At 43.5% G+C, this 20,007-nt stretch overlaps 1 protein-coding gene across 1 annotated transcript; it reads left to right on the top strand.

Annotated features, from left to right (window-relative positions):
- Window positions 1-8,628: 8,628 nt before the first annotated feature.
- Lmod2 (leiomodin 2) lies at window positions 8,629-18,660 on the top strand. Its single transcript, XM_050145904.1, has 3 exons — window positions 8,629-10,835; window positions 16,118-17,482; window positions 17,995-18,660. Exons 1-3 carry the CDS (start codon window positions 10,563-10,565, stop codon window positions 18,019-18,021), a joined length of 1,665 nt encoding a protein of 554 aa, XP_050001861.1. The 5' UTR covers window positions 8,629-10,562; the 3' UTR covers window positions 18,022-18,660.
- The last annotated feature ends 1,347 nt before the right edge of the window (window positions 18,661-20,007 follow it).

Below are 20,007 nucleotides of genomic sequence, written 5' to 3'. Positions count from 1 at the left end.
AACACTCAAGCCTATGCTGGAGCCGTGTGTGGTACCTCACTAGCATCTCTCAGTATTTTGACAAGACTCACAGGATAAAAGCTTAGCACAGAACTTTTGAGCCTAGCACATAAAAACCTCCCATCTTCCCTGGTTTTATGAAGCCCTCGTCATCTGTTATTGTCAAGGGAAGAAAGGGGCTTCTTATGGGAAGAGAAGTGTAGGAAGAGGAAGAGCAGACTGATTTGACCTCAGCAGCCCATGTTGTATAACCTTAGGGAGTGCTGGGGATGTCTGGGGATTTGCTGTTTTCATCAGGAGACAGTCTAGTAATCTGAATCGGGGCACTGGGAGTGTCCGAGTTCTAACATTGGACTGATGGGCAGTTCTATCACAGGGCCTGAAGAGGAACACACATTCTTCGACGGGCAGTTCCATCACAGGGCCTGAAGAGGAACACACATTCTGCATGCACTTCAGGTTCCAATAACAAAGCAGCCATTGCTTTTACCTTGTCAGTTGTCCCTGCTGGAATTTCTCAAGGAGGTTCAAGCTAGCGTGTTGTGGACACCTAAGCTACTTAAGTTAGAAAGTGTGGGGTATTACTTGGGGCATTTATCTTTGAGTTGAGTGGGAGACACCAGTATCTAGTTCTTTCTGTTTGAAAGTTGTCCATGTTCTTGTTTCAAGCACAGTATTAGCTACACTCTGAAAATTCAGTGAGTACCCTTGGCATTCAGGGGTTGGTCATCTGTGTTCCTGAACGTCTGGACACCTCTGAAAATCTGAAACTAAATTGCTTTAAAATGATTTTAATGTAACAATACTTCTACCCACCTTTGCTTGGAGGAGGCTAACGTAAGCTTGGGCTTTGCTTTGACTCATTGGCCCCCTAACAGTGGGTTCTTCTGGCTCAGAGGAAAGTGCTCAGTCCTTGGGCTGGTAGCACATGATTCAATTGTTTTGTTTTGTTTTGTTTTGTTTCTGTGCCGTTAAGTCCATCAAGAGCAGCGGATAAGATCCATCAAGGCAGCACAAGCCTTCTGCTTTCACCAGTCTCCGTGGTCCCCAGTCCCAGAGCAACAGAGATGGCTTGGCCAGCTTCTGGCATTTTCATACTTGTTCTGAAAGGTCTCACAAACACACATGCACGCACGCACGCATGCACATGCACCACCATCACCACACACACCCTAATATCCAAACATGCAAAACTTGAGCTAAAAGTAAGATTTCCTAACCTGCGAAGGGTGTGAACCAGTAAGGAATCATATAATAACCATGAAAAACAGCCCCAGGTAGGAAACAAAGGAAGTTGGAGATTACGGGAGCGTCTGGGGAGAATCCGTGAAGACTGGCTCTCAAGAAGTCCTGAGAACTTCAGAAGGAAAGGTCAGTTACAGCGGTGAGTCTGAAAACACAGTGCTTTGGATTTTCCTGGCAGAACTGCCTTGAAAGAGCCCAGTGTGTCTGCGGAGCGGAGTGTGAGCATTCCCTGCATTCCTGGGCCTTCAGCTGACCCCAGTGCCCTCCCACCCGCCTCAGCGCAGGATCCAAGTGCTTCAGCGGCTGTTTCCCAGATGGACGAGCAGCTTCTGGGCAGATGCAGTCCTGAAGCTGAGGAGAAGGCGTCCCAAGGAAAGCAAACGCGGTGTGGTTAACCCACGGTGTGGATAAAGCTTTCTTCGTCACACCACGGAAGAGCAAACCTGCCCCAACACCCTGGGTTCTAACTCAGGTTGCCCCGGAATCAATGAAGGAGCTTCTCCTCCACCACAAGCAAAACTTTGTTTATTGGAACTTCAGTTGATGAGGATACAGTCTGTTTCCTGTCTCCTAAGTGGGACTTCACACACACCTCTGCTGTATGAGGTGAAAGGCTTGATGGAAGGAATTCAGTTATTTCTTTCTCATGTTTGAATTCCTTTTTCTTCCAATTTATATGTTTAGCTTGACAGTTTTAATACTGCTAGTTCATCTTTCAATTGCACACATTACAATTACTTTTATGTGTCTGAGTCAGATAAACATAGGATCAGCTATATGTGACCAACCATCCAGATTCCATTCCACACTTGAATCTCTCAGTGTGTCTGTCTTTCTTTTTGATACATTTTAAAATGCCAGATAGTAACAAAAGTGTGAGAAGCAGCTTGGAGCTACCATAATCATAACCATCACTTGTTAGCTGGATGAATATAAAGATATTTTTTAATTCTCAGAACTCATTTTCTCTTTTGTCAAATGGAATAAATCACATTTATTCATCAAAGGTTATCTCCCAGTGTTAGAATAGAGATTAATAGAGGGAGATCATATTATGTTATACTGCCTGGCACACTGGCTCTAAAATCCATTTTGTAAACTATTAAGTGTTATACAATTGTAAGATGTTATTATAAATAGCCCTAATAATTTTAAATTTGACTCACACTCTCTGCCACAAGTTGGCATTGCTGGGAGACTTGCTTGTCTGCCAAGTCTGAGAGAGCAGGCTTGATAGGGGAATCTTCAGTTCTCATCTGATCCCTGGGGCATGTGTTTGCCCTCTGTCCAGAGGTTGGCCATTCCCTGACCTTCTCCCCTGGGAGTCTTTCCCTGGGCTTCTGAAAAGCTCCAACAAGCAGCCCGAGCAGAGTCGGAAGCTTAATTTCCTCAGGAACTACTGCACGGCTTCAGCCTCATCACAAACTATCTGTAAGAGATGTGGAAACTTCACGACCTCCCGTACAGGTGGGAAACACGTTAGACAGGGAGGGGTTAGGGAAACTTTAATAATAATTGTAAAGCAGGCAAAAATTCTTGACGTTTGTAGAATCAAAGAGTTTTCCATTTTCCCGTGCCTTTGTGTCTCCAAGGCAACTTAGGGACAATTAAAACAAAATAAAAATATGTCTGGCCTGGTGGCAGTTGCCTGAACTTCCAGCTACATAGGAAGTTAATGCATGAGGATCACATGGTCAAAGTCTATTGAGGCTGCAGAGTGAGTTTAAGACCAATCTCAGGAAACTCAGTGAGGATCCTATCTCAAAAGAAAATATGGCTGGGGTGGTAGAGTGATTCATTGACATGAACAGGGTCCTGGGTCCAGTTCACAGAATCACTATAAATAAACAAGTAAATAAAATATAAGGCATTCATGGTATGAATAAACATATCACCCTGAGGTTGAACTGTCCTTTAGGAGGTTGGGCTGGTTCTTAGCTCACACACCATGAGTGAAAGGTAACCAAAAAGCATGGACTGTGAACCCTAAGTGTTCAGGTGTCCAAAAGCAAGAGAAAATTAGGGGAGGTGGTCATGTGTTACAAATAGGAAGGCTTTCTCTGAAGGCAGTAAACAAAAAGACCTAGGGCTGGGGGTTCCGCAGTCGGGTTCCCCAGCTACAAATGTAGTGTGATAGTGTTGGTTTGCCTAGCATGCCAGATGCCTTGAGTTTGACCACAAAGGGAAACCTACAGAATCAGCTAGCCTAGGGGCTGGCCAGATGGCTCAGAGGTTAAGAGCACTGGCTGCTCTCCCAGGGGTCCTGAGTTCAATTCCCAGCAACTACATGGTGGTTCAGAAACATCTGGAATGAGATCTGGTGGCCTCTTTTGGCATGCAGGCAGAACACTGTATATATAGTAAATAAACTAAATCTTAAAAAAAAAAAAAAACAATAAACAGAAGAATCAGCTAACCCAAACTCGTGGAAGACAACTGACTCCTGACTGAGTACAGTAGATGGCTTGGGCAGTATATACGGTCACTGGCAGTGGGACCAAGATCTAACTCTAATGCATGAACTGACTTTGTAGAGCCCAGTCTCTATGGTAGAGATACCTTGCTTAGAGCGGGTGGGAGATGGGGAAGCGGGGTTGGAGGAGGGACTGGGAGAAGAGGAGGAAAGGGGAACTGGGGAACTGCAAAAACTAATGTTTTTTTTTTAATAAAAATTAATCATCTTAGAATAGAACAAACAACAAAACAAAACAAAAACCTTTGAATCATTCCAGATCCAGTGATTATCATGATTTCTGTCATTTTTAAAAGCTGCAGTTTCAATTTCATGGCTAAACATTCCTGTCCCGCTGCTTTGTGATACTTTGTTTTTGAAATACTCCCTGAACTCTTAATAACTGTTTTAGGCCTTGAAGACAGCAAGTGGAATAGACAGGACTCCTGCCTTCGGAAAAGCGCTCTCCCTACTTAAAAAAGGGGTCTATGAGCAAGCAGTCTGTGAACTACATTTGTGGGAACCAGAGCACCTCCGTTCTGGGGTCTCAGGGTCTGAGTGCAGCTCAGGAGGCACATGAAAGCTTTGCAGGCAGGAGGGGAGGGAGGAAGCGCGATGGGTAATGGGCAGAGCAGCTCAGACTAGTTCAAATTCACTTCAGCATGGCTCAAGTGCGGGTTCTGGAAGGGGATCCACAGAAAGCAGGAAGTGGGGGCAGAAACCTTGGCCAAAGGTTCAGTCTGAAGGACAATAGAAGGCGTTAGGGAGTTTTAGACAGAGAACGACCTGGTGACGTCTGTGTTCCTAAAAGGTTACTCTGGCTGTGCTGTGGAAGATGGGGGGGGGGGGGGGGGCAAGAGGTGAAAACATAAGAGGAACTTCAGTCCATTGCTGACCAGAAAGTGCAAGCAGCGCAGAGGCACAGGGGATCAGCCCGAAATAAGGCAGGAATTCGGAGGCGCTTAGAGCAGAGAAACCGAGACCTACGCCCACCACCATACTGTGAGAGAAGGGACACAGACATTGAAGCCCTACCCAGTGGTGGCTGAGGATGTGTGAGCCTCTGCTGGGGTGAAGAAACTGCAGAAAGAGAAAGCAAGGAGCTGATCTTAGGCAGTCTGAGACACTTGGAGATTATCTGGGTGTTTTCATGGACCGTGATTCAGCTCAAAGATCTTAGCTGAGTAAGATAACACATTGGTGTCCATCCTGGACTTTTGGGATCCCTTACACTTACTGAAATGAAATACCATATGCCAAATCTCATAGAGATGGGGTCTATTTTACCATTAAGGAAAGGGTCCATAGAAATGAGTTTTAGTTAGCAAATAGGTATTGCATGTCATATAACATAAATGTTAAATATTATTTAAAATTAAATTCACATAATGCGCATCTTGTGCTGTCTTTTGTAGCTTCAGATAGATAAGATGCCTTTAACAGAAACTGTGTTGAAATATGAACAGTTCTAGAAGTTACCAAGTACTCCCTGAAATTTGATCCCAAAGTAGAAAGACAAACAAAGACCAGACGAGGCCAGCCTGGTCTACAAGAGCTAGTTCCAGGACAGGAACCAAAAGCTACGGAGAAACCCTGTCTCGAAAAAAAAAAAAAATCCAAAATAGATTTTGTCTTTGGGGTGTGAAGTCTCTTCACACCCCAAAGTATCAGCCACCAGAAGAACAGAAACCATCACCAAAATAGTCGCTAACAAGTGGGGTTTTCCTCTGTGTAGTGGTAGGCGGGTTGTTCTCTACACACAGGTTGGGAGAACACTGCTACTGCCTTTGCATGAGGAATGCACACGGAAAAGCAAAAGTGAACATAGAAAGAGTGTTTGGAAAGAGGAGGGGACGGGTGGTCAGGAGAGTCAAAATAGGACCAAAGAATACTACGTACATATATGAAAATGTCATCATGGGAACTAGAAAGTGCTTAAGAGCACTAATGGCTCTTGGAAAGGACCCAGGTTCAGTTCCCAGTACATGGTAGCTCAAAAACATGTTAAAAGAGAAAGAAAGAAAGAAAGAAAGAAAGAAAGAAAGAAAGAAAAGAAAAGAAAATGTCACAATGAACTCCATCATGTGTGTAATATCTTCAAATAAAACTCCAAAAGTAGAGAAGCAAAACAATAAGCGGAACACTGGCCCTCTGGAAAGACTGGTACCACTGACTTCTGGCTGTACTGATGACCTCTGTCTCCCCGTCTCCTGGAGTCCCTATGTGTATCGCGACACTTGCCTATACAATAGCCTTTTGGGCAACATGACATGTGATAGATATACAGGGTAATGTTGGAGAGAAGCACAAAGTGCTAGGTGATAGTAAAGACCTCATTAGCTTGACCTCCAGAACTCACTTCAAATGCTCAACATTTGTGCACCCTCAGTGCGAGTAGGGCGCAGTACTTACTGAGAGCTATGAGGAGAGCTATGAGAGCATGTGGGGGGCGCTACCTTCCTAAGCCATCAGGGAAGTTTCTGCTGGGCTGCACCTCCGCCCCCACTCTCTGTCAAACAGTGTCCACTCTTGTTCTCTTCCTCTTCCCACCCCAGTGCCTTTCTGACGTGGCCCACATCTTCTGTGCAGGGCTCTGGCTCCTCCCCTGGTGCCTGGCTGGGCTGCTCTCCCCGGCTGTTGCCAGCTGTCTACTCTCTTCTCCCTCAAGTCTCAACTCCTTGAGGGCAGAAACTGAATCGGTTTCTATTTTCCCGTCCGCAGTCCTAGCTTGCAGCACAGCCGTATCCCACAGCAAGTAGAGAGTGACTGTGTACACAAGCAGACAGGGACACTTTCAGGGAGAAACTAGAAGGGGGGAAAACTTGAAAAAGAAAACTCAGTTTTTCCTTAACGAGTAAATGACATTATTATGAGACATTATATATCTTAGTGAATCAGAGAATCAAGCACAAAGAAAAATTGTCACCAAGGCAGTGATCTTTTTAAAATAAGGCATACTAATCTTGAAAAGGCTTTGTGGTCTTATACTATCATTGTCTCTAAATACAATGAACAAAAATACCAAGTAAAAATTCCAAAATAGAGTTCGAGGCCAGCCTGGTCTACAAGAGCTAGTTCCAGGACAGGAACCAAAAGCTACGGAGAAACCCTTTCTCGAAAAAAAAAAAAATCCAAAATAGAAAATGCTGACTCTTAGAACACATGTACAACTGGATTTTTTTTCTTGATGTAAAAATAAGTTCCAAGAAAATTTACATTATTCATCATATGTTAGTCAAAGCCAGGAATAGGTGGCAGTGTTTAGTTACACAGCAGAATTTTAACAAATGCATTTAAAGTTTGTAGAAATACTTCTAAGTAGATATTATGAAGTCTGGTGGACTGTGAGTTATGCTGTTAGAATCACATGGACTGACAGTGAATATAATAAGATGTTCTTCAGAGGAAGGTTTTATCAAGAGACAAGTTTTGTTCAATGATGTTGCCACATGGTAAGATACTTTAATGCTGGCCCTTTGGTGTCACTTTCAGAGTCGTTTATGGTGCCCTCAAGACTTGACAGAAGAAACTCATGGAAGGCTATATTTATTCTGGATCATTAAAATGAGCAACCTAAAAATATAAGGAGTGCTTTTCTAAGCATTTTCAGTACAATATAAACAGGACTTTTCTATAGACCTAAGCCATTTGTCAAGGGACATTTTTATTGATGATGTTCAAATACAACACAGATGGAAATGACAGAGGATTAAGCATTTCAAAGGTCCTTTCAGATCCGAGTCTATTATCCTAAGAATATCAGTGCAATTATTTTATGGTCTCACATCATGTATGTTATAATATGCATGCATAGAACCCTTTTCCAGATCTGTGCTCAAACACCATCTCATTACAGAAACCTCTTGAAATGTCCTCCCCAAACCTTACTTCCTGTATCCTGTTTGATCATCTCTGTAGTCCTTCTGTTTGCTGTGCTCTGTTGTCTATGTTTGTGAATTCTAACATATGGTGTGTATTCAGTAATTTTCATGACAACAATGAGCTACATCTATCAGAAACTTAAAGGAAAAGAGTAAAACAGTTCTCCTAATTTTACATAATTATTTACTCCTAAATCTTTGCACTGACCAATGTGCCATGGGTCTAATGTATCATTAATAATGAATTTTTGCTAAATTTATATTCATTTCATTGTTTTAAAAGCAGTTTTAGCATATTTGTGATTAATTTTATGTAAAATGTCACTGTTAATCACTGTTAAGCTGAATAATTCATTTTACTCACCAGATTTATATATCTATAATAGCTTGATGGCACTGCCAAAACTCAAATCCATCTTTTAATAAGAAAGTACCATGTGTTCAACAAAAATATGTGTTACTGGTTCAAAATAAGAAAGCCAATACTGTTAATTACCTTACCTGACCATCATTCAATGCAAATCACAACCACATTGAACCTCAGAAGTAGGAACAAATATTCTGTATCTTCAAAACACAAAAGTAATTTTTAAAAGTTAGTTAATCATTTATAGTTTCACTATTCTCTATCTGAATGTGTCCTTGGATTCTGAAGGCAGAACACTATGAGTAAAAATAAAACATATTTAACTGACTCATTTATGCAAGAGTGGGGTTAGAGAACTCACACTCTTTGACTTCTGTTGCACGACCAAGCTACAGAAAATGAGATTATGGAACCGTGGCAAATAGACAGACACATATCAACAGACCAGAACCACCCAGACGTCTATTATTACATCAATATCAGTTTCTTTTCCACAGTCGTGCCAAGCAATATACCAGAAAAGTCTTCTTGACAAATAGTGTTAGGATGAGTAGGTGTCTGTCTGTGTGTCTGTCTGTCTGTCTGTCATCTATATCTATCCATCCATCAATCAAATCTATCTATCTATCTATCTATCTATCTATCTATCTATCTATCTATCTATCTTGTCTATCCATCTGTCTGTCATCTATATCTATCTGTCTGTCTATCTGTCTGTCTGTCTATCTATCTCATCTGTCTGTCTGTCGATCTCTCTGTCAGTCATCTATATCTATCAATCTATGTATATATACATCCACATATATATATGTATATCTTACTTTCTACACACATAAAAATTTAGTCAAAATGGGTTATAAACCTAAATCTAAAAAGCAATCTGAACTTTTGAGCAAAACACAGTAATAAATCTTTGCACAGTGGGATTAGAAATGATGTTTTAACTATAAACACCAAGAAACAGCTGACAGAATAAAAACTGAAAAAGTGAACCTCATTTTAAAAAATTGCTCTTTTAAAAACACTAAAAAGGAAACCAAAGAATGGGAGGAAATATATACAAATCACTTGTCTCATTAAATATTTGTTTCTCAAATATTTAAACAGCTCACCACTTAGTAAAAAGACAACTGAATATATAAATAAGCACAAAACTTGAGTATGTCATCAAGGGCAATGAGCACATGAAAGTACACTCAACATCATTAGTAACTAAAAAGCGGAAGACCACCATTTTGTCCTCCCTGAAACGGCTGTGACCAGGAAACGCAACAGTAACAGGCATTGAAAGGGAACTGGAGCCTTCCGACGGTTGGGTATTCATGGGTGAACAATGAATGGTTTGAAACTCCACTAAAAGTGAGTTTACCCTACAACCTAACGTTTCTTCTACAGAGAAATAAAAACAGTATGAATATTCGAAGGCTTTCAGGAAAGTGTCATCTGCTGCATTCTTCACAGGCCACGCCTAGAAACAGCCCAAATAGTCACAGCAGCTCTGCTGAATGAATAAATATGATAAGCTGTGTATGTGTTGGCATATGCATATTTCTATGCACACTTATCACTGCAGTTTTATACATCTGTATTCTCAAATTAGCAAGGAATTCTACAAACTCCATAGATAATATAGCACTGTCTCAAGAATGAATGCATATGTATAATTAAAAATTAATGTCTTTCTAGTTTTCAGCTCAGATACCATCTGGGTTGAAATTCTAGACCTTTCTACTTCTTAGCTTTGTTTTCCTAAACTAGTTATTCAACCTCTCAGGGGTTTACGCTTTTCAGATACAGACAATGATAATAATTCCTCATATGATTGTGGGATTAAATGATACAAAATATACAGAGTGTTGAGCATTGGTTTGTCACAGTGTAAGTCTTTAATAAATTGGAACAGTCCAGTTTCTACTCACATAGAAAGGAGAAGGCAGCCATTTGGTGACGTGGAGAAGATGCCTTCTGTCCTTCCAGCTGTCAGCCTTAAAGTGTTTCACTTACTCTCTCCGTCTCAAATTGCCAAAATCTGTAAATGACGGTCAAACTGTAATTCTAAAGTACACACAACTAAGGGACCGTATGACAGGGTTTCACATACCACAAAGCACGCTAATTTATAAATTCCTGTATTATCATAGCTTCTGTCTTCATCATACAACCCGGGTTCATATTGAAAGAAGCTGTTCATGGCCGCAGTGTCTGTGAGAAGACATTTTCAAAACAAAGTTTCCCCTCCAACGGTTGAGCACAGAGTAGGGAGAATCATGTCAACTCCTATCTGAAACACTCGCCTGTCGTCACCAGCTATCAGGCTCAGCTAAATATGGCTCTGGCCACTCTGTGAATAATCCCTGCTGGTTCTGAGACCTCCATCCACCACTGATGTGACATTCTTTGTGTTCAAATATCTAGCTGACGTCTGATGCTTAAAACAGCCCATGCTTTCAGCCTCTCCACATTGTCAGAGCCCTGCATCACCTCTCTTAAAAGGCTCCTGAGGCCACTCCTCACGCCAGCTGCCGACCAGCCTGACACTTGCCTCCCCGGGTCAGCCTCCGCTTGCCTTGAATGCCTGGTTCTTTAAGCTTTTGGGGTGTCTGACGAGGTTGGGACCATGTCTACATTTGGCTACAGAAGGGGACTTAGTAAATATGAATCCATCGATGAGGATGAACTTCTGGCCTCCCTCTCGGCTGAGGAGCTTAAGGAGCTTGAGAGGGAGCTGGAGGACATTGAACCAGACCGAACCCTTCCTGTGGGGATGAGGCAAAAGAGTCTGACGGAGAAAACCCCCACAGGGAACTTCAGCAGGGAGGCGCTGATGGCTTATTGGGAAAAGGAGTCCCAGAAACTTCTGGAGAAGGAACGGCTTGGGGAGTGTGGAAAGGTAGGCTTTGACGACTGTGCCCTGGCTGTGCCCATCCTCTTTACCCCACCCCCAACTCCAAAGCCAGACACCCCTGTTTTCTGAGAACACAGCTTCCCAGTGTTCATCACTTAAATTTTCTTATAGCCCAATTGCGTCCACTACTGCACTATTTTCCAGGCCAAAACAGTCTTGGTGAGAGTAGTTTTACTGATTAAAATGGGAACCTGGAAAGGAAACTGCTTCAGAGAGTATTGGTCTGAATGATTCATCAAATACTCCAAGGCGCTGATGTTGCGTAGCATGTTTCTGGTACAATTTTCCTTCAGTTAAGTACATTTATTTCTTGATACTTTAACAGCAATAATGGCGGCAGTAAAGGCAGCTTTATATTTCCAATGCCCAAGTTCAAAGCTATGGGATGAGGATGGAAATAATAGTCAAGAGTCCTCTTTGCTCCTCCTGTTTGTCATTAAGTTGTTAGAGTTTGTACAGACAATTGTTCCTTCAAGGATTCTCTTTCCATGTGTCCACTGAGAGAGTTCATTTTTTTTTGTTTCTTTTGTGAATCAAGATTCTCCCCCTCCCCATTGAGATTCCGACAAGTTCTTGTGCTTTCCCCAAAGAGAAGACATGCTTTTAGCATAGAATCTAAATGACAAAACTCATCAAGGATGCAGGTTAAGCCTGTGCGCACAGATGCATCTATGACAATCTTCCTCCTTGAAGGGGATTCGGAGACTAGGACCCATGCTTATGTTGGAGAGCTCAGGTCTAGGGAGCCCATGTGTGCTGCCCAGGCAAGAGTCATTTTGAATTTCCCAATGAGTCATCGCTGTAAGGAAGTTCAAAAGACTACCCTCTGGGAAAGTCATTATAGTGGCAGAACGCTATTATAGGAAAGAAAGTTTGAGTTCATGGAAGAAAAAGAAAACAGACTACAAACAACTATTGAAAAGCCTGTGCAGGCCACTGAAATAACTGGCTCATGGTGGCCAGCTTGCCGCAGTACTAACGTGGGAACTGTGGGGATCTTGGCGATAGCTGTGTGCACATTTGTAGCAAGATACATGTGAGCTTAGCCCATGTCAGTCATCGTCGGAAGGGCCACTGGGACCAAGCCAGGATCTTCCAAGGCCACTGTGGCTGCAGTCACGAGAAACCAGAGGGAGAGACGAGAACACTTATGACCAGTGACGATCTGGGCTAGTCAGTTCTTCCATGACCGTGCTTTAAAAGTTGGATTTGATTGATTTCCTTATTTGGTTTTGGTTTGTTTGTTTGTTTGTTTGGAATGCAAATAAGAGTCAACAGTCTGATGAAATAAAATGACGTCTTAACTATTGTTGCTAAAAAAAAATTTTCTCCAAGCTGAGAATGCAACTATCCCTAAGAAGCCAGAACACAGAGGCACGTACAACAATAACACGACAAAGGCATTTTAATGTCATAATGTTATGACAGCAGAGAGAACCGAAGGGCAAAGCCTCCTGTCAGCTGTTGTTGACACCCACCTCATGCTGCCAAAAAGTTTTGCTGATCCTGCCAATGGCTTATCGGTCCAATTAGAGAGGCTGTCTTTTTTTCTTCTACGAACTTTGATTCCCTTCTCAGCTGGTTCACTTTTCTCCCACTTCACAGTCCCAGCCAGCTGTCTCTGTAGTCACAAGGGTGCTGAACAAAAAGCCTGCTGACTGACAGAGGGAGTAAATCCAGTCGTGCCCCCCCCCCCCCCCGCAGGGAAAACGTTCAAGCAGCTGAGGGGAGAGGGGAGCGGATGCTTGTCTCAAAGATGATGGCACAAAGAGGTTCCATGAGAAGGAGCCGGGATCTGGATGAGATGGGGGTGGTGAGGCTACTGGCTTTGTGAAGGTTTAGGAACAGTCTGTGTAGCACCTGTTGAGTGACAGCCTTATTTCTATTCATCTAGGTTGATATAAATGTGCCCTACCTCAGCCCAAGGCACCCTAGACATGCAATGGTTTAGTTCTCTTCACTTGAGTAGTTGCCGGGGCTAAGGCACAAGGACCAATGGTTTTTCTCACCTTATCTCATCTCATCTTACCTTTCTGCATTTGAGAGCCAGGACCAGGAAAAGTTAAGGAACTTATGTGAGGGTAGCAGCTTGTCAGTCAAGTTGGGATTGAAACTAGAGACTCTTGGCATGAAGGTAGTTTTTCAGATATGTCGGTGCTGGCCCAGCAGGAGGAACATGGTCTGGTCCTTCAAAAGGCACAAATTCTAAGCCTCTTTAGGCTATGCAGATGGGAAACTATCAGGGTAGGCCCAACTAGCTGGGGTCTAGCAACCCCATCTGCAATTTAGGACACATACTAACCATAGGACTATATGAATCACGCAATTTCTTGAGACCCAGAAAGGCCAGATGATTTGTCTAAAGTAAACCAGCTCTTGACATGGAGAACCAGGACCAGAGCTGAAAGCCAAGCCTCGTGCTTCCCTACAGCCATGATGGTGTTGTAGAGATACCTGGAAGAGGCTGGCTGTCTCCTGGCTGTTGTTCTGTTTACTCTCCATGTTCACCAGCATCTGCATTCCGTCCGCTCAGTCCTTCCCACCTCATCTCCCACCTTTCCCTATGTCCACCTTTCTACCCCATTCCCCAAAAGATCAGTCCTAACTCCAAAGCAGCAGATGTAGGAAACCAGTGAGCACTTCTTCTCTCCAGTGTAGGACTAATTCATAAAGGAGCAGGGATCGCCCTGTGGGCCATCCGACCTTTCCCGTTCCCCTTGCTGCAGTCTCTTCTCCCATATGTTCCCCTCCTGGGGTGATCAGCAATCTCGGACTGCCCTGGATTGCTTTAGAAAATGTCTGTATCTTGGTAAACCCCCAGGCTTGGGCAAATAGGCAGGGCACTTGATCACTTTATGCCTCCTGACCTTATCAGTATTTCCTGTAGGTATGAGATGCTGTTAACCAGTGTCAACTGAGATCATGCAGTAAATGAAAGTTTACTGAGCCTCTCTAACATGCTAGGCACTGCGCTAGGTGAGAAAGCAACATGGGCCTACACCCATTTCAAACAGTCTATGGAGAAACTGGCAAACAAGCAGTTAAAGTGTGGGCTGTAGCTTATTGGGAGAAATGTCAGTGCAGACATCCCAGGCACTACTTTAGGAAGGGTTAAAAGGTGGCCTCCTAGAAGAGACATCGACAGACATTACATAACAGCTCACGTTGCTAGAGAACTGACATGCTTTTCAGCTATATTTCGAAGGGGAAGGGCGTTTGTAGAGAGAGGCTAAAGATCTCAAAGTTGTTTTTATTTGCATTTCCCTGATCACTAAGGAGGTTGAACATGACCTTAAGTGTCTTTTGGCCATTTGAACTTCTTCTGTTGAGAATTCTCTGTTCAGTTCAGTACCCCATTTTTTAATTGGGTTAATTAGAATTTTAATGTCTAGTTTCTTGAGTTCCTTAAAGATCTTTAAGTACCAAAGGAGATGAAACTTTGTGGTCGTATGAAAGGCAGCCTACTCTGGATTTTGAAACAGTCCAAAACCACGAGGATGCAGCACACACCCATAGACAACTGATGGAGACCCCACTTTCGAGAACTTATACAAAGCAAAGTGACTTCAGTTGGGGTGTCAGAACTCTGTCTAACTGGTCCATTGCCTGCCTTGCAGGGTGTTCGGTATCATTGAGTTGTGACTCCTGTCCTTCCATCCCTTTGACAAACAAATAGACAGACACACAGACAGACAGACAGACACCCTCTCCCTTCTTCTCCTAATATATCAAGTAAACTGAAACTGGACAGGTCATCCCAGGCCATCCCTTGGTGCCTGTCACTCTAAACAAGTGTAGCTAACTGGAAGCTACTTTGTGACAACTGGGCAGACAAACCTGGAGACCAACAGTGTTTTCCAAAGCTTCATCCTCCTGCACATGCCACAGACAGCGGCACCCAAAGTGCTTCCAGTGTAGAGGATGGAAGAGGCTGTGGGGGAAGGAAGGGCCATGGGGCTTCGAATGAGACAAGCAGAAAGCCTCACAAGAGAGTAAAACAGACACTCCAAGGCATTTCCAAGGCTTTTTCTAATAAAAGAAGACAGGACAGAGAGAAAGCAGTCTTTGAGGAGTCTGCAGAGGGACTTGTGAACAGAAGTGACAAAGCTAGAATCAAATCCTGTTTACCTGAAACCCTGTTTCAAGGGATGAATGCTAATTACGTTTAAAGGGTTGGCTGGGCAAAAACCTGCTTTGAACTTTGCTGCGGCTGTCTGCTCCTGCACACTGCTGGGTGGGATCTAGGGAGCCTAGCCTTCTGCAAGTGGTCATGCTTTACCATGGCATCCACCAGAGGTTTTGTTTACTGCTTGTTTTTCCCAGAGAACAGCTTTTGGTCTGCCCTGATCAGCGACTCTGGAAGAGCGTAGCATTTCCACATGTTTGTGCTGGGTGCCATCACACAACAGATAAATGCTGGAGCCGCAAACTGCATCTGCTTTCTCTACATGGAGACTAACATGACAGAGGGCACTTGGCTTGGTCACATCTGTAATTGATGTAACATTAGGGGAATAAACACTCTTGCTTGGCTTATGCTCCCAGCCCTGGGCCTTCTCTTTGAGGCAGAGTCTCACTAAATTACCTAAGCTGACCTTGAACTCTCTCTACCATAGACAAGCCTTGAACTCACTACCCTCTTGCTTAGCTTCAACCTCCTAATTAGCCAAGATAACGGGTGTGTGCCAACAGGCCTGGTGAAATCTGAGCATCAAGGGCAGGGAATTCACTGCCATATTGTTTATTTTTGTTGTACTTGTTTGGTAAGAAATAGGAAAGGACAGTGTAATCCAGAGGGATTTGCAAAACTGGAACAAAATGAGTTGTGAAGTCAACTAAAATTTTCATATTTTCTTATTTTATTTATGATGGCACATGTACAGGTCGAAAGACCAGGGGATTGAAGTCCATTGGGCTTATGCTGCAAGTACATTTATCTGTTGCAATATCTTGCTATGCCTAAAATGTTGAAAAATTTATCCAGCATTTTCCGAAGGTGAAACTCTGACTTCTGTATTCAAACTAGGAAAATGATCACATATTCTTATTCAGTAAAAGCCCGCTCTTTTGTAGAAGATAAATGTTTACAGAGAAGCTGTTAGTGGTTATGCAACCAAACATTGACCTTGGCCACTTGAACTGGAGAGGTGAGAAACAAGGGCTTGCTAACCCTGCTCTCCCCAGGACCTTTGAGGTACTTATGCTACTTTTGTAAACTCATAAATGTGCTTGCAGGGAAACCTTAATGGTGTCAATACACTCCTTAGGTTGCCGAGGAAGACAAGGAAGAGAGTGAGGAAGAACTAATCTTCACAGAAAGCAACAGCGAAATCTCTGAGGAGGTGTGTACAGAAGAGGAGGAGGGGCAGGAGGAGTCTCAGGAGGAAGAGGAAGAGGAGGAAGAGGACAGCGAGGAAGAGGGCAGTGAGGAAGAGGAAGCTACAACTGAAGCCACAAAACACATTAATGGAACTGTAAACTACAGTAGCGCTAATTCAGATAACTCCAAGCCAAAGACATTTAAAAGTCAAATAGAAAATATAAATTTAACCAATAGCAACAGTGGAAGGACACAGAGGAACACGGAGTCGCCCGCCGCCATTCACCCTTGTGGAAATCCCACCGTTATTGAGGACGCCCTGGAAAAGATAAAAAACAATGACCCTGACACAACAGAAGTCAATCTGAACAATATCGAGAACATCACCACACAGACCCTGTCCCGCTTTGCGGAAGCGCTCAAGGAGAACACAGTCGTGAAGACGCTCAGTCTGGCCAACACGCACGCGGATGACGCCGCGGCGATTGCCATCGCAGACATGCTCAAGATGAATGAGCACATCACCAGTGTCAACGTGGAGTCCAACTTCATCACGGGCAAGGGGATCCTGGCCATCATGAGAGCCCTGCAGCACAACACCGTGCTCACCGAGCTGCGCTTCCACAACCAGAGGCACATCATGGGCTCCCAGGTGGAGATGGAGATTGTCAAGCTGCTCAAGGAGAACACCACGCTGCTGAGGCTGGGCTACCATTTTGAGCTCCCAGGACCAAGAATGAGTATGACGAGTATTTTAACAAGGAATATGGATAAGCAGAGGCAAAAGCGCATGCAGGAGCAGAAACAGCAAGAGGGGTACGACGGAGGAGCCGCTCTTAGGACCAAAGTCTGGCAAAGAGGGACGCCAGGCTCTTCTCCATACGGCTCTCCAAGGCAGTCTCCCTGGTCATCTCCCAAAGTCTCCAAGAAAGTCCACACTGGGAGAAGCCGACCTCCATCTCCAGTAGCCCCCCCTCCTCCTCCTCCCCCTCTTCCTCCCAACCTGCTGCCTCCTCCCCCTCCTCCCCCTCCTCCTCCACTCCCAGAGAAAAAGCTCATCACCCGAAATATTGCAGAAGTGATTAAACAACAGGAAAATGCCCAGCGGGCCCTACAAAATGGACAGCGGAAGAAAAAAGGGAAGAAGGTTAAGAAACAGCCAAACAACATCCTGAAGGAAATAAAGAATTCGCTGAGGTCAGTGCAAGAGAAGAAAATGGAAGACAGCTCCCGACCGTCTACCCCGCAGAGATCAGCTCATGAGAACCTCATGGAAGCCATCCGGGGGAGCAGCATAAGACAGCTCCGGAGGGTAAGTCACCCCTGAACTAACCCTAAGGTGAAACTGATTCAATGAACCAGTCTCCACGGATAGATGCTATCAAAGCCACCTCTCCAAATTATTATGAATCTTTTAATATTTGTGCATATGAGAGCAAGCACGTCAAGAGTCAGTCGGCATTAGGGGTGGGTACATTGGGCGAGAGAATGAACACATTCCCCTTCGTGCCAACTTATTATCTCAGCCGGGATCATTTGATGACACTCCAACATATAAACATTCGATTTTTCTAATTAAAAAAAAAGAAGTATTATCAGCATTCTGAAAAGATTAATCGCTTCTCAGAATTTTCACCCCAAAACTGCAAAGGATTTACTACCAAATTTATAAATGTGGGTAATCACCACTTGGCAATCATAATCTACATTCAAATTTCCCTCAGGGTAAGGTGCTAAAGGTAGACCCTACAGGTGGTGGTGGTGATGGTGATTTACTTGAACACTCAAGTTGCTTGATTGAAAGGCCACGCCCTGTCTTTGTAGGTGGAAGTTCCCGAGGCTCTGAGATAAACCTGTCTGTAGAAGAGGACCCGGAACTGTGTAGTGGTGTGACCTGAGGTGCCTTGCAAGCTGCTTCCAAAGTGCCTTCTTTAATCTGAAATGTTCCCGACTTCAACAATAGTGTCACTGTGGAATTCCAAAGGGAATTTTAAGAAGCAACCAGCACGTTTCTTTTGTAAATATGAAAATAAACTTTTTTTTAATGTCATAAGATTTATGCAGGCAGAGGCCAGCAAGATTTCTTTGCAGCTCTGGTATCTCGGTGACTGAGTGCAAATCACTTAAAGAAATGTGCTATTATTTTTGTAACCCCAATAACCTTAGATTAATTTTTTTCTTTTTTTTAAAAAAAGAGAAACTATTATTTTTCTGAGTTAATACATCTGCTGGCTATGTATGTAATATTGCTAAATATTAAAATCATTACGTTCTCGCACCAAAAGGGTTCATGCTCTTAGCATTTGCTTTCTTTCTTCATGCCCAAGAAATTCTAGCCAGATCTCTTTCCAGAAGATAAACCTCAAGAACCACAGACCCTTACCTAAGACAGACACAGACAGAAGGGCAGCCTCTCAGATAGGATGACAATATGGATTTTTAAATACAAATGTGACCAGACTTAAAACACACACACACACACACACACACACACACACACACACACACACACACTAATGAAAAAACAAAAACCCAAACCAAAAGCTCCCACAAAGGTTCAATGATGTGGGATGTTATTTCAGTTTGACGATGGTACACACAGTGGCCTGAACTCAAGATTTAATGTTATTCTGTAAAACAACAACTTGATAAAAAGTTAAGTGTTTAAAAAGGTTTTCCCAACTTAAACTTTTAAGGCCACGGGGAATGGTTCAGTCAGGAATGTGATTTGGGACTCAGAGCCTGCGTAAAGCCTGCTGTGGACATCCCAGCACTGAGAGTCAAGAACAGGTCCTGGAGGCTCACTGGCCAGCCATACCAGCTGAACCAGCGAGCCCCAGTTTGCTTCCAGGAAGACATTCACAAACAGGCAGGAAATCCAGAGCGAAACCCACCCGTTTGGGTTGTTCCAGAGCTTTTGTAGTAGCTTGGTCCCTCACGGTGGAGGCTAGAAAGGTGTACTTTCTTTAGAAGGAACACAGCATAGCCACATCTTGGCACTGTGACTGAGCTGAAAACAGGCGAGCTGTGTTCAGTTCACATATTCAAAGTTGTTATGTGGTTGAAAAGGATCACAGCTGAAATATGAGGACGTAGGACTTGTCCAAAAGTACGAAACAGGAAAAAGCCTATTGACAGGGTCCTATCCCCCTCTCCCGACTCCCCTCCTCCACCATCCCCGGGTTAAGTTTTCAAGAGAGTGCGGCTAGGGAGCAGCCAGGTGGGCAATTCTCTGCGCATGCTTCAGGGCCCTTTACTGGGAGCACCCTGCTTCCACGTGTAGTCCAGAGCAACGGTCAGCAGGTTCCCCGTTAGAGCTGCGAGAGGCAAGGGCTTTCAATCGGAAAATGAAAGTCATGTTCTCAAAAGTCCTCCCGAGGTAGGTAACCATAATCTTTAAAGCTTTATGTTTTGAAGTCATTAAATAAATTTGTATCTAGGACTGAGACTTTTGACACTGGCTCTTCTGCACTGATTTTTAGAAGTAGCTTGTTCCCAACTGAAACACTGTAATTCGCTGGAGTATAATTACCCAACGTTAAATGTTTGTTAACAACAGAACATTTTGGAGTCACATATTTTTTAAAAATTAGGCACCCAATTGAAAGGCATTCCAATCCACTCTCATCAGAGTGAGCAGTTATTGGCATGAGTACTAACTTTCTCTTCCTGAATGAAACCTGATGATCCATTACTCACTGTTACATAAACAGCAACACATTTCTCGAGTTACTTTAGGTGACAAGTGTACAGGTTGTCTTCTGTAAGTTTATAAAAAATAATCCTCATCCAAGATAGGGCTTGGAGTGCCTTTACCCAAGATTAAAAACCAATAAA

The sequence above is a fragment of the Alexandromys fortis genome, unplaced genomic scaffold (genome assembly GCF_014885135.2).
Source record: "Alexandromys fortis isolate MF-2015 unplaced genomic scaffold, M_Fortis_MF-2015_v1.1 scaffold_34, whole genome shotgun sequence".
Lineage (NCBI taxonomy): Eukaryota > Metazoa > Chordata > Mammalia > Rodentia > Cricetidae > Alexandromys > Alexandromys fortis.
Note: the sequence above shows the minus strand (reverse complement) of the source record. Positions and strands in the feature narration are given on the sequence as shown.

What these genes read in the sequence shown, in the direction of transcription:
- Lmod2 (XM_050145904.1), top strand. Translation starts at nt 10,563, where the DNA reads ATGTCTACATTTGGCTACAGAAGGGGACTTAGTAAATATGAATCCATC. An exon ending in GGCTTGGGGAGTGTGGAAAG is followed by an intron (nt 10,836 to 16,117) that starts GTAGGCTTTGAC and finishes TACACTCCTTAG; the next exon opens with GTTGCCGAGGAAGACAAGGA. An exon ending in GCATAAGACAGCTCCGGAGG is followed by an intron (nt 17,483 to 17,994) that starts GTAAGTCACCCC and finishes CTGTCTTTGTAG; the next exon opens with GTGGAAGTTCCCGAGGCTCT.